Source organism: Euprymna scolopes, chromosome 43 (genome assembly GCF_053919585.1).
Source record: "Euprymna scolopes isolate OS-2025 chromosome 43, ASM5391958v1, whole genome shotgun sequence".
Taxonomy (NCBI): Eukaryota; Metazoa; Mollusca; class Cephalopoda; order Sepiida; family Sepiolidae; genus Euprymna; species Euprymna scolopes.
Window position 1 is genome coordinate 13,755,391 of NC_136524.1, and position 13,462 is coordinate 13,768,852.

General features: G+C 32.6%; 1 protein-coding gene across 5 annotated transcripts in view; it reads right to left on the reverse strand.

Annotated features, from left to right (window-relative positions):
• LOC145268199 (putative tRNA(His) guanylyltransferase) overlaps window positions 1-13,462 on the reverse strand; it is a 108,974-nt gene that overhangs the window by 14,658 nt on the left and 80,854 nt on the right. For all 5 annotated transcript variants that reach the window (XM_080123457.1, XM_080123456.1, XM_080123460.1 and 2 more), the window contains one exon: window positions 9,637-9,744. In XM_080123457.1, coding sequence (XP_079979583.1) covers window positions 9,637-9,744 — 108 coding nt within the window. The remainder of the gene's footprint in view (window positions 1-9,636; window positions 9,745-13,462) is intronic.

Below are 13,462 nucleotides of genomic sequence, written 5' to 3' on the forward strand. Positions count from 1 at the left end.
TGCTCCATCACCACTACTTAAAAATTTACCACAAATCAGGAAATCAGCCAATTTTAATAAAATTTTCAGTATTTATTAATTAACAGTAACAGAATATAATTTTTATACATATTTATATTATAACATTTTTGAACGTCTTATTTGTTGTATTAAACATTCTTATCCTGTTTAAACAGGTTTTTCATTTATTTTTATAAAGAGAAACTTTTGGTACTTATGTACTTATGTTACCATGCTGAAATAATGTTTAGAAATCCATTCATAAAATGGGAGAGGATGGTGTTTTGTAATCATTCTGTATTTTCACTTAACAATTTAATAAAACAAAAAGTTATTGTAAAATTTGAATTTAACTATGGAAAACATGGGATGAAGTTCAGAATAGTTAACAGTCAAGAACTCGTAAAACAAAAAATGTTTTCTAAAATAACAAAAATAAAAAAATGAATACTTTAGTTAGTTGACAAACGTTTTGTTTGCATGAGATTTTTTGTGCACGTCACGACACACAAAAATTCTCATGTAACATGCATTTGTCACCATTTTTATTGATGCGTGCACAAAAAGTTTTTATCCAATTCTTTTCTAATTTTAGGACAAAAAAAATTAATATATTCAATATTAAATAGCGTTTGAACACAGTTTCTACCAGTTTACTTATCTTCGTACTACAAAGCATCAATTTTGAGGTACTCAAACTTTTGATTGGAAATGCGTAAGTGTTGTGTCCAAATTCCATAGCAAAGACAATTCTTTTCCTTGATTAGCTAAAACAACTTGAAATGTTGTCGACGGGTACAACTTCCGCTTCAAGTATTTATGCGAACACGCTTCAACCGCTGATTTGGAAAAAGTGATCTACCGCCAGCAAGCATGCTATGCTGACATGTTTCATCATTAATAGTCAGATTTAAATAGCAATTTCATCGAATAAACAAATCACAAAAAAAATAGTAAAATATCATTTTAAAGTAAATTTTGTTGTAAATCCAGTTATATAAATTATATTTTGATGGAGGTAGAAGAAATGTACTTATTACTGATTTAAAGACTATGAGTGTCAAATTAAGTAGCAGTGTGCTTTGTCCAGTGCTGAACGTTATGGTGTCTGGTATTGTTATATTAATGCTTCTGTAAAACAAATAAAAAGTATATCTTGCCCTACTTTGGTATTGAGCACTCTTACATGAACCTCATTACAACTTTATTAGTTGCTTCACCTCTGAAAAATATCAACCTGGAATTATTTTAGCTCCTCTTCTTCTGTTGAGCATTATAAAATGCAGGATTTTCACTTATAAGAAATGGAAAAAATCAACTTCAAAACTTCCCTAAAAAACATTCCAATTACAAGCAAGTGGAATTATCTCCTAGTCTTCATGGAAGATCTCCACAGGAGAATGAAATGGAAGGCACACTTTTCCTTGGATAACTCAAAGGATGAAGAGAAGGATTATTACAGTTTTAAATGCCAGAAATCTACACCATGTGTCAAGCAATTGAATTACTTTGAAACGGATTTAATGAATATGTTTCTTCTATCACAGAAAAAAATAATTTCTAAAAAGGATTAGACAGAATTGTCAAAGAAATACAAAATACAAACATTTTTGTAAGGTTCATAAAGGTTTTATAAATTAACTATGCTGGAACATTTTAAACTATTAGAACAAAATGTTAAAAGTTATTACAAAAAAATCAAATGTTGACTTAGTGGAAAAAACTAACCTTGTTAGTAAGGCTACAACTGAAAAGCTTGACATCAGTAATAGGATTAACAAATTAGAAAATAAGGAAACTTATATTCTCTTAAAGGACCACAAATTGTATTTCACCAATAAACAGGCTACTAATCCTAAAATTGATCAGAAATTGGAAAAATTAGTAAAAATTTTTTAGAAAGAATTAATTCTCAGATTATTTTTTTTTTTTTACACGGTGGTCACCACTTATCAAGGCCGGAAGCCACTCAGGGATAAGGGTTATTGCAAGTACAGTACGTTAGTGTGGAGATTTGATGAAGTGTTTACTTAAGGGGGCGGTTCATTAGGAATTTGTTAACGTTGGACTTGAAGACATCCAAGTTGTAGTCAGGTGGGAAGCAGGCAGACAGAACAGAGTTCTACAGGCGTGCAGTTCTAAGAAAGAAGCTTTGTTCATGGAATCCATGTTTTGATTTAGGCACAGATATAGAGTGGGGGGAAATTTTTCACAGTGGATTCAGCTAGACGGGTGTTTTTCATGAAAGATTGGCGAAGGGGGACCAGAGATTGGAATTCAGACGTGCACTTGCCATGGAAATAACGATAAAACAAGGATAGGCTCGCAATGTCTCTTCTGTGGGAGAGAGGTTGCAGAGTAGAGAAAAGGGCATCACCCACTAAGCCACGAAGTCTATTTTGTACTCTGTCAAGACAGGATAGGCTGTTTTTAGCAGCTCCTGCCCAGATATGGCAGCAGTACTCCATCCTTGGACGTACTTGGCTTTTATATAGATAGAGAATTGCATCAATAGTGAGATATCTTCTGGAGCAGTAGAAGGATCCCACCATCTTTCCAGCGACCTTGGCAACAGACTTGATGTATATGTTCCATTTCAGATTAGGAGTAAAGGTCAAACCCAGAAGCTTGTCAAAACACGGGGCCTCTCCCAGACGAGAGCCATCCATCCCAATTGATGCCAGATGGGGATCAGAGCGTTGATGATGTAAGGATAGGAGTTTGGTTTTGGATGCATTAAAGGTAACCAGCCACGTCTTCCCCCACTGAACCACGCGCTCGAGATCAGAGGAAAGAGAATCAGAGAGAACTTTGTCATTTACGGCCTTTGATGTGTTGCCGTAGATGGTCGTGTCATCAGCATAGATGTCAACGAATGATTTAAGTATGTGTTTAGGGAGGTCATTGATGTAGATCAGGAAGAGAGTTGGGCCCAGGATTAAGAACACATATAAACAATGGATCAACAAAGCTGATTTTCTAGTATAAAAAATAAGGATGAATGTTCTTCCATTCAATTTGACATTATAAATTACTATCGCTTTATTATCAAGGAACAATGACGTCATTGACTGCCTCTTTTCTTTCTGATGTCTCTAATGATGAAATAGATATTATCCGAAAATGTAGAAATACTGTACTAATTAGTAAAAATGAACAATGGATTAAAAAAATAATCAAACTGAATCATTTCATGTTTCCATGGGCTCTCTTGATTCAGTAGAAATTACTGATTTAGCAGTCCTGTATATCTATATATCTATAAAAGTGAATGTGTTTGTGTGTCTGTGTGTTTCTGTATATTTTCCTACGCATTAACTCTCTCAATTTTAAGTCTACAGACTCAAAATTTGATATACAGGATACTGAGATTTGGGAAAAATCTTTGATCGGTTTTCGACCAGAAATTTGGCTGTTAAGGGGTCAAAGTTCAACAATTTGACCTTTGAGAACTCTACCAAACTCCTCCGACAATTTTGGGTCTAAACACCTGAAATTTTAGATATAGGTTCCTTGGACATGGACCTAACTTAATAACTTGATTTGAACCCCAAACAATAAATGTTAAGGGGTCATAAATTTGACAATTTCTGCTCTAAACATTTGAAATTTTACATAAAGAATATTCAGAGATAGGGCAAGCTTTTTAATCGGTTTGTCTAGCCTTAATTTAAACCTATGTCACTTCCAGTTTGGCAGTGGTCGTAACAGTAAAGACATCAGGTTTTTTTCTCGTTCTTTTCCTCCTACCTTCCTACTTTTTTTTTTGCTCAACAGCGGAGTTACTATCCTTAAGAGCATATCTGAAAGGGTTACTATCCTTAAGAACATATCTGAAAAAATTGACCACATCTTGTTTGCTCACCCTTCAGCTAACATCCCCATTTGTGGTGACTTCAATGTCCACAATGCAGAATGGCTGACCCACTCGAACAAGACAGATGATGAGGGGAGGTTCTGTCATGATTTTGCCATTGCCTATGACCTCACCCAGATTGTCCATGAACCCACCCGAGTGGCCGATACTTCCGGTCAGTATGCTAGCCTTCAATACCTTTTTCTCACAACTTCTCCTGAGCTATGTTCAAGTTCCGTTCTGTCTCCTCTGGGATCTTCCGACTACGCAGTTGTATCAGTTAAGATAAAAACGAAATGCAATAAGTTTGGAGATGTACCTCTCCACCGTACTGCATATCGATACTCTACCGCTGACTGGGATAGCTTCCGTACACTTATATCTGATCTACCACTGCATTCCATGTTTAAAAAAGATATGTCCTCCATAGTATCAGACTTGACCGAATGGCTAATTGTAGGCATAGACCAATTCATAACATCCAAAAAATTCCAACAAAAACCTAACAGCCAGCCATGGTTCTCCCCAGAATGTGCTGCTACCATTGCGCACAGAAATCACTTTTTCTATAGCTACCAACGTAATAGATGCCAGCAACCACTGCAAAAGAGTAATAAAAAATGCAAGAGAGCTATATGCTCAGTCCGTTCAATCCAAAGTAGCTGAGCAGCGGCTTGGTTCCGACCAGTTTTGGCAAATAGCAAACAGGATCCTGAACAGAAGCGTGCGTTCTATCCCAACCATCATCAATGGACCAGAGGTCATCTCATCAGCATCAGACAAGGCCAAACTATTTGCAAAGAACTGCAGCTAATTCTACCCTATGCGACGAAGGCCATTAACTCCCCGTATTTCCTCCTATAATGGACAACACGCTCTGTAACATACAAATATCTGTGCATGAGGTCGCCAAGCTAATCAAGAACCTTGATTTCAGTAAAGCAACTGGCCCTGACGGCATTCCAATCATTGTGCTGAAAAAGCTTTAACTAGAACTTGACCCCATACTTACAAAACTGTTTAAGTGTTGCCTTAAAGAGAAGTGCTTCCCAACACGCTGGAAAACCTCATCAGTATGCCCTGTATTTAAGAATTCAGGTGATAAGTCCTCTCCCTCTCAGTACAGACCAATAAGTGACATGCAATATGGTTTCTGTTCTGCCAGATCTACAGCAGATGTGCTGTTATATCTCATAGGATTAGCGAATCTCTTGATAAAGGCTTCCTCTATAGGGCAATTGCTCTTGACATATCAAAGGCCTTTGATAAAGTATGGCATAAGGTCCTACTTCACAAGATTTCCAACTACGGTATAACTGGAAATGTTTTCTCGATCATAAAATCATTTCCCTCCGATAGGCCCATAAAAGTAGTAGTTGATGGGTAGAAATCAGAGGCCATCAATATTAATGCTGGAATCCCTCAGGGGTCCATCCTGAGACCAACTCTCTTCCTGATATACATCAATGATCTCCCAAAACACATACTTAAACCATTTGTTGATATCTATGCTGATGACACGACTCTCTACGGCAACACATCAAAGGCCGTAAATGACAAAGTTCTCTCTGATTCTCTCTCCTCTGATTTTGAGCGCGTGGTACAGTGGGGGAAGAGATGGCTGGTTACTTTTAATGCATCTAAAATCAAGCTCCTATCTTTACATCATCAACGCTCTGATCCTCATCTGGCATCAATTGATATGGGTGGCTTTCGTCTAGGGGAAGCTCCATGTTTTAATAAGCTTCTGGGATTGACCTTTACTCCTGATCTGAAATGGAATATGTACATCAAGTCAGTTTCCAAGGTCGCTGGAAAGATGGTGGGATCCTTCTACCACTCCAGAAGATATCTCACTATTGATGCAATTCTCTATCTATATAAAAGCCAAATACGTCCAAGGATGGAGTACTGCTGCCACATCTGGGCAGGAGCTGCTAAAAACAGCCTATCCTGCCTTGACAGAGTGCAAAGTAGGCTTTGTGGCCTAGTGGGTGATGCTCTTTTCTCTTCCCTGCAACCTCTCTTCCACAAGAGAGACGTTGTGAGCCTGTCTCTGTTTTATTGTTACTACCATGGCAGGTGCTCGTCTGAACTCCAATCTCTGGTCCCCCCTCGCCAATCTTTCACGATAAACACCCGCCTAGCTGAAACCACTGTCAAACATTTTCCCCACTCCTTATCTGTGCCAAAATCAAAACGTAGATTCCATGAACAAAGCTTCTTTCTTAGAAGTGCACACCTGTGGAACTCTGTTCCGGTTGCCTGTTTCCCACCTGACTACAACTGGATATCTTAAAGTCCAATTTGAACAAATTCCTGATGAACCGCCTCCTTAAGTAAGACACTTTATCAAATCTCCAACATTAACGTACTCTACACACACTAACCCTTATCCCCGAGTCGCTTCCGGGCCTTGATAAGTGGTGACTATCTTGTAAAAAAAAGCATAAACATCCAAACACCCAGGCAACGCCGGGCTGAAATGCTAGTACTATATAATCTCACTAATGATATAGTAGAAACTACCAGTCTGTATTGGGATGATAGACTCCTTGTAGTCAAAAACGCTGTATGGCCCTAAATGTAATAAAATAAAAAAGTAATATAAAGGAAATGAAAAGAATTAGTCTTAAGGTAGATATAACCTCAAACATTAAAATAATTAACTTTTTTTATGTAACCTTAATATTAAAAGGCACATATGAACCTTATAAAAACATAAAAACGAGAATATGAACCCTATCTATGTCCACCCACTCTCAAACCAGCCAAAATTGATCATCAAACACATTCCCAAATCTATCTGCAGAAGAATTAGTTTTAACTTTTCAACCGAAGAAATTTCTAATAACCATAAGAACTTTTATATGGACCTTAAAAACAGCGTCTATAAAAAGGTTCAAGTAGAATACATTGAACCTACATTAAGATCTAGAAAAGAATGTAAAAGAAAAATTATTCAACCAAATGGTTAAAACTAATCTAAGTAAAAAAATTCTAAATCTTATTAAGTTACATTTCCCCCAGCAATATTCTCTACAACATTTTTTTAATAAAAATACTATTAAATTAATGACTTAGAAAAAAAATAATAAAAAACACAATAATAAAATCCTAAAAGATAACATAGAACTTAACCAAAGCAAGAAAAACTAAAGCTGTTGTTTTATTTTTTTATTGCAACACTGTGCATCCATAACTATTAGAATTCAGTGTTTCTTGCATTTTACAAACTTTTTTTCTAGCATTATATAAAACACTTCTTATGCTGGTGCTTAAGCATTCACGTGTACAAAGAAAATATTAGAATCTTAATTTAATGTTTAGTCGAAAAATGTTACTTTTGAAATACCATGACTTTTGGCATTTATATTGGGGGAGGGGGGTTAGAAATTATGCATATACGTTGCTTGAATCAATAATATAGTTACTTTAAGATATTAATTGTTCCTGAATAAATTATTTTTATTTTTACTGTTAACATCTACAGTGCGTTTTCCCATAAATATAGCATGAGTCCATTATATTCTGTGATCATTATTTAATTAATAACATTGGTTGATTTCCTGATAGTTTTGTGAATTTTTTATGGCCAAGATGTGTCATAAGGTTTATACTAGTGTTGGGACGATTAATCGGAATCGGGGATCGGAAAAATCAGAACTTTGGGGGCATCAGAATAAGAAAAATGTGTGCCTAATTCCCGATTCCAAAATCGATTCTTTTAATATTTTTCAAACTTAATTTTTCATTGCTTTCACTGATAATAAATCTTTATTGTTTTTAAACTTTTAGTAAAACTAAACTCTATAGATCAAAAAACATCCAAATAAAATGTAATTTCTTTATTTTCATAAAATAAACAAAACAAAACTTGAAACTTTGCTAAACTTCACTCTACAAGAATGTAGTTTATTTACAAGGTATCGAAAAAATTGTTTAAAATTAAAGAAATATTTTGTCATTATTGCTAATAAAATAAAAATAGAATAAAAAACGTGTTGTGTTTGTAATATTTAATTTATTTATTTTATGAGTTTATGCTTTTGTCCAGTTTGGTTTTGTCCGGTAGGTTTTTGTCTGCTCCCTCACTCAGCATTGACAAATATGACAAGGAATGGGGAAAAAAAGGTTGTGAAAAAAGCTTAGCTTTGAATTGAATTTGAAATGAATTTGTGAATTTTCATAGTTCCGTGTGAAAAACTTTTAGCATCAAATTTTCTTTGATACTGCAGTTATCATTTACTTATGCTTGGACTTAGGGATTTCTAGGCACCAGATGCCGTCTGAAGCCTGATCAAATGTTCAAGTATTTTTTGGAATCTATTTACCAAATGTCTAGATGACACTTCTCAGAGAGTTAACAGTTAAAATATATAAAGGGAAAACATTTACAAGTTTGTCAAATTAAAAAATGAATTATATCTACATTTAACCCCCCCCCCCCATTGATAATCTACTTTTGGGGTGATATTTGTAAATTCATAAAAAACAAAATTATTTTAGCATTTAGGATGGATGGTTAGTAGCGCATATAAATTTAGGGCAATTATTGAATAAATATCGATTGAAAATAGATTGTTGTTCAAGAGTCTTATTAAAAGGCGGCTACCCTTTCCCCAAAAATTATATTTTAAAAAATATCTTAAAATGTTAAGGTTCTTTAAAACCAAATAAAATCGATTTTGAAACAAGTTTCGGACTATTGTTCTCATGTTGAGTGTTCCTATTTACTTGCCTCCCCTAGAGAGTAAGGCTAGGCTCCAGGTTGTTCTTTTGTAATGTGGGGAATATCCAGCTCCCCCCCGCCAAAAAAAAGGCACTCTGGGTCAGAATAAAAATAGCTTCAGTCTAGAAGGATTTCTCCTTCATTGGACAAGGAAAGAATAGGTGAAGTATAACACCAGAACAAATACTACATTTTGTTAACGTTTCGATCGATGTAACCTCCGACCAAAATTCTGTGCAGATTTTCGAGTTCACGACAATACACAAGTCCAAAGAACTATCCTTAGCAGTGGTTGATCTCAGCTTAGCTTCCCCTTGCTTTACTCATGGGTAGTTTCATGGATGATGGTCATACATATGTTACAGACAATATATATATATATATATATATATATATTAGCAGCAGAAGCTAAAACATCAACTATTGCGTATACAATAACTTTATACAAATACAGGCAATGTTTCATTCTGTAAACACATTTGCTTTAAAAAAATTATTTAACTCATCATTACATATGTATATATAACTTCGACTCTAATGAACACCAAAAACAATTGCCAGGCATGAATAGCAATCCTCCTTATTAGTTCACATTTTTAACAACATGGATTAGATCCATATATTTTATTAATGATATTATTATTATTATTATTTGTACTCTTTTTCTTCTTTTTCCTGTCTTTTCTTTATTTTGAGATACACTTTTTATTCGCTCACATTTTTTTCTTTCTTTTTCATATATTAAATACCATTACTTTTTATTTTGAATACCCTGTGATGTAAGGTACCAACAGATTTTGTGCTTGAAACTCTTGTAAAATTTTCACTACTGACTGAACTTTTATATAAGCAATATCGGTCGAAAAGGTCTCTAGTTACTTCCATTTTTAAATGCAACTATTGTAGGTTAAAAATAATTGAAAATAAATTAAATAAATCAAATTTAAATGACATTTCTAAATAGAACAATAAATATAATTTTATTACAACAAACAATAATTAATTTAATGTAATTTAATAATTAATATTAATTAAAAAAAATATTTACCTTTTGTCTCATTAAAATTGTCCCTTTTCTATGAATTTCTGGTAAATTGTTATAATTGATATTGAATTCTTGGTATAGGATTTCATTTTTATCACTGGAAAGTGTACCCTAAATAAAAAAAAGAAAGAATTATTTTAAAAAATCTGTAAACAAAAATAGAAATACAAAACAATAAATAACGGCAAACAAAAATTATTTATAAACAAAATTTTATAGATTAAATATTAAAATTTAACTAATTTAACTGCAATCAGTTTCATCTGTTATTCAAAGTTTTTTATGCAAAATCAAAAGTACTTGTGATTAACCAAATTTTCACTACTAACGATTACTACAATATTGTCCCATTGACTACTGTATACTCATTAACCCCCTATCCTCGAGTGGCCCAGGCCTTGATAAGTGGTGATTTCTGTGTAAAAAAAGATACACATGAGACATTTATTAATCTGTTTGATTTTTAAAACTAAAAAGCTTAGAAGTAAAATTTAAAAAAAAAGTATAGTTAACCAGAAAAATTCTATTGTGTTTGCTTATATAATTGTTTCCTTAAAAAAAAAATAAAAATAAAAGCAGATGTTTTACCAAATTTATATTGTACATTAGTACATATAAATTTGGTTTAACATCTGCTTTACTTGTTGGTATGTGTTAGACATGATAAAATATATAAAAATCTATATGATAAAATATATAAAAATCTATATGATAAAATATATAAAAATCTATATGATAAAATACATATACAGGTGCTTGCATAGATTTTCCCCTATATTAAAAGACAAAAGAATTTAATCTATATGATGTACCTGATGGAAAAACAATATATATTATACTCCAAAAATTACATAAATTGATCAAGTATTTTTTTAAATATTTTTTTAAAGGAAATAATTTTTTAGCAATTAATAAAAATTTGTTAGCATAACAAGGCTGGGAAGAAAAAAAAAACGTAATAAAAACCTTGCAAGTTTGAATTATTTGGAATTTATATCCCGTGTTACTGGAAACTATTTTCAAAATGCTGTTATGAGTCAGTCGCTTCTTGTTTGGCTATAAAATTTAATATTTTTATTTAAAAATAAATATGTGCTTAGAAATTGTAAGTAAAGTTCTCAATCAATTTGGAATGACATCATCGAATCAATCTGCTGCTACTTTATTTTATGTAGAATTGGGTCATGAACAAAACTGCAGGTGATCTTTTGTTGTACATGCTATCAAATATAGATAAGCTAACACTAGAGTAAAAAGACATTTACAAATAATGCACACATGGCAATAACGGGGTTGAAGCAAACTTTTTCTTAAATGCGCCATTAAATTGATTTTGGCAGGCATTCAATTAATATCATCAACCAACCTAAGCTTTGCACATGGCTTGCAGTAAAAAAAATTAATGAATAACAATGTTGAGTTCCAATCTTGACAGGGTTTTTCAAAGGTGAAGATGTCATCATTCCACACATTCCTATGACTTCCACAGATATGCCATTTCAATTTAAGGATTTCAATTCCTAATTCAATTGGCACTTGCAACCACCATCAACAAAGCTCTGAGACAATCTTTAGAATTGTGTGGCTTACATCTACATAGTGACCTTTTCTCACATGGACAACTATATATTTCATGTTCTAGAGTGAGACAATCCCTATATCTGTAACAACTAAAAATAGTGTGTATCTACAAGCATTAGGAATGTGAGTTTATTTGAAACATATATCCTTTTTTTTTTTTTTCTATTGAACCAAACTGAGCCACAACAATGTGTAGCTGAGTACAGTGCATAAAAGGGTTTATTATTATTATTATTATTATTATTATTATTATTAATCTTATTACTATTATAGCCATCATCAATATTATTTTACTATATTGATTTATTATTTTTGTTTCAACTGCTACTATTATTATGATAACTATTAAAAATATTTTTTTTTTTACTGTTCAACACATTCGTTTCAATTATTATATATGTATTTATGTGCATATATGTATGCGTATGTGTATATATGTATGTATGTATATGCATGTTAGTATATTACTTGACTGTGGTTAAAATACACATTAACATTATTATCATTAATCTTATCTTATCATTATTATTATTATTATTATTATTATTATTATAACCATCACCATTGTTATTATTACTTTACTATATTTATTTACTATTATTTTTGTTTCAACTATTATTATCATTATCAAGAACTATTAATATAATTTTTACTGTTCAACACATTTTTTCATTTTCTAAACATTTATTATACATATTAAAATCAATTGCGTCTTGTTTATTGCCAGCTGAAATGAATGCAAATTTTAAAAAATAAAAAAGTACAACATTCTTCTTCCACAAATGTTAAAATAGTTCACATGAACTCTTAACATTGTTGCTAGGAATGAATGCAGCCCAAAATACAAATTTGCAATTTTTTTTCAAGGTCTTTCATTTTTATTTCACTACTTTTTTGCGATCAAGAATGGAGGACCACTTGAAATAAAAAATAAAATATTATATAAAAAACATTGTTTTTGTGCTTCAAAAAAATCCTCATAACATGAAATTACTATTTTAGAAGCATATGTGGACATAAGACAGGTAAATATAGGTTGGAAAAAAAGTTCTGCAAAATTTTTCATTTTGATTTCAAATGATGTATTTTCAAATAAGTTTTTGTTATAATATTTTTACTTTATATATCATTTTAAAGAAAGTTTGGCCCAGGAATCACTACTGAACACACAGCACAATGGTGGTTTAAAAATTTTTTTTGCGGTGATGAGAGTCTAAAAGATGATGAGCAAGTGGTCAGCCATCGGATGTTGACAAGGATCAATTAACAGCCTTAGTTGAAGCCAATCCACGCCTTATTTACATACAACCAAATCTTATTTTTCACAACATTTGACGGAGCCTCCTGACGAGGAAGACCTGATATTTTCATTGCAAATTATGCTTTCGTATAAGCTGTATCGTCTGAAGAGGTCTCTAGTTCTTGATAACTAGCTGACCGAAACATGTTCATGACTGTGTAGCAACATATTACTGCTTATGTAAAAACAACTAAAGAGTGTGTGCATATATATATATATGTGCACATGTGTGTGATATTATGGACCATCCCTCCACCTCCACAAACATCTCACAAGTGTATCTATAGGTACCGACAGCCAAAATTTTACAAACAATTATGACTAAATTCAATCATCTTATACAAGAGTACACAACAATATAAGAAAAACAAAACAAAAATCATGAAGATATCTTGTTTAGTTTTCTAGTTACAACCATTTTAATAGTCGCAAACATGGCACAAACATATTTAAATTATTAGGTTGGTGCAAAAACAATATTTTCTCACATATGTACTTTTATATATGATTTCTGAATTCATTGATATATATATAGCCATGTTATATATCATTTTGAAGCCCGTTTTTCGTTTTATCGAATTGTATTATTTGTTACCGTGCTCAATCCCTTCATTTATTTTTTTTGCAGGCTTTTCAACAGAATGGACAAAATTCAAATCCACACGATTTTCTTGTTCCAGTTCAAAATAGGCAAAAAAAAAAAATGCCAAGACAGCTTGTGATACTAATGATGCGTTTGGCCCAGGAACCACTAACAAATGTGTGGCACAGCAGTGATTCAAGAAATTTCGCAATGCTGATGAGAGCCTCGAAGATGAAGACAGTCGTTGTTGGCTGACTACGGTTGATAACAAACATTTGAAAGCCTTAATTGAAGCTGATTTGCGCAAAATCACATGAGAAGTTGCTCTTGAACTCAAAGTCAACCACTCAACAGTCGTTTGCAAT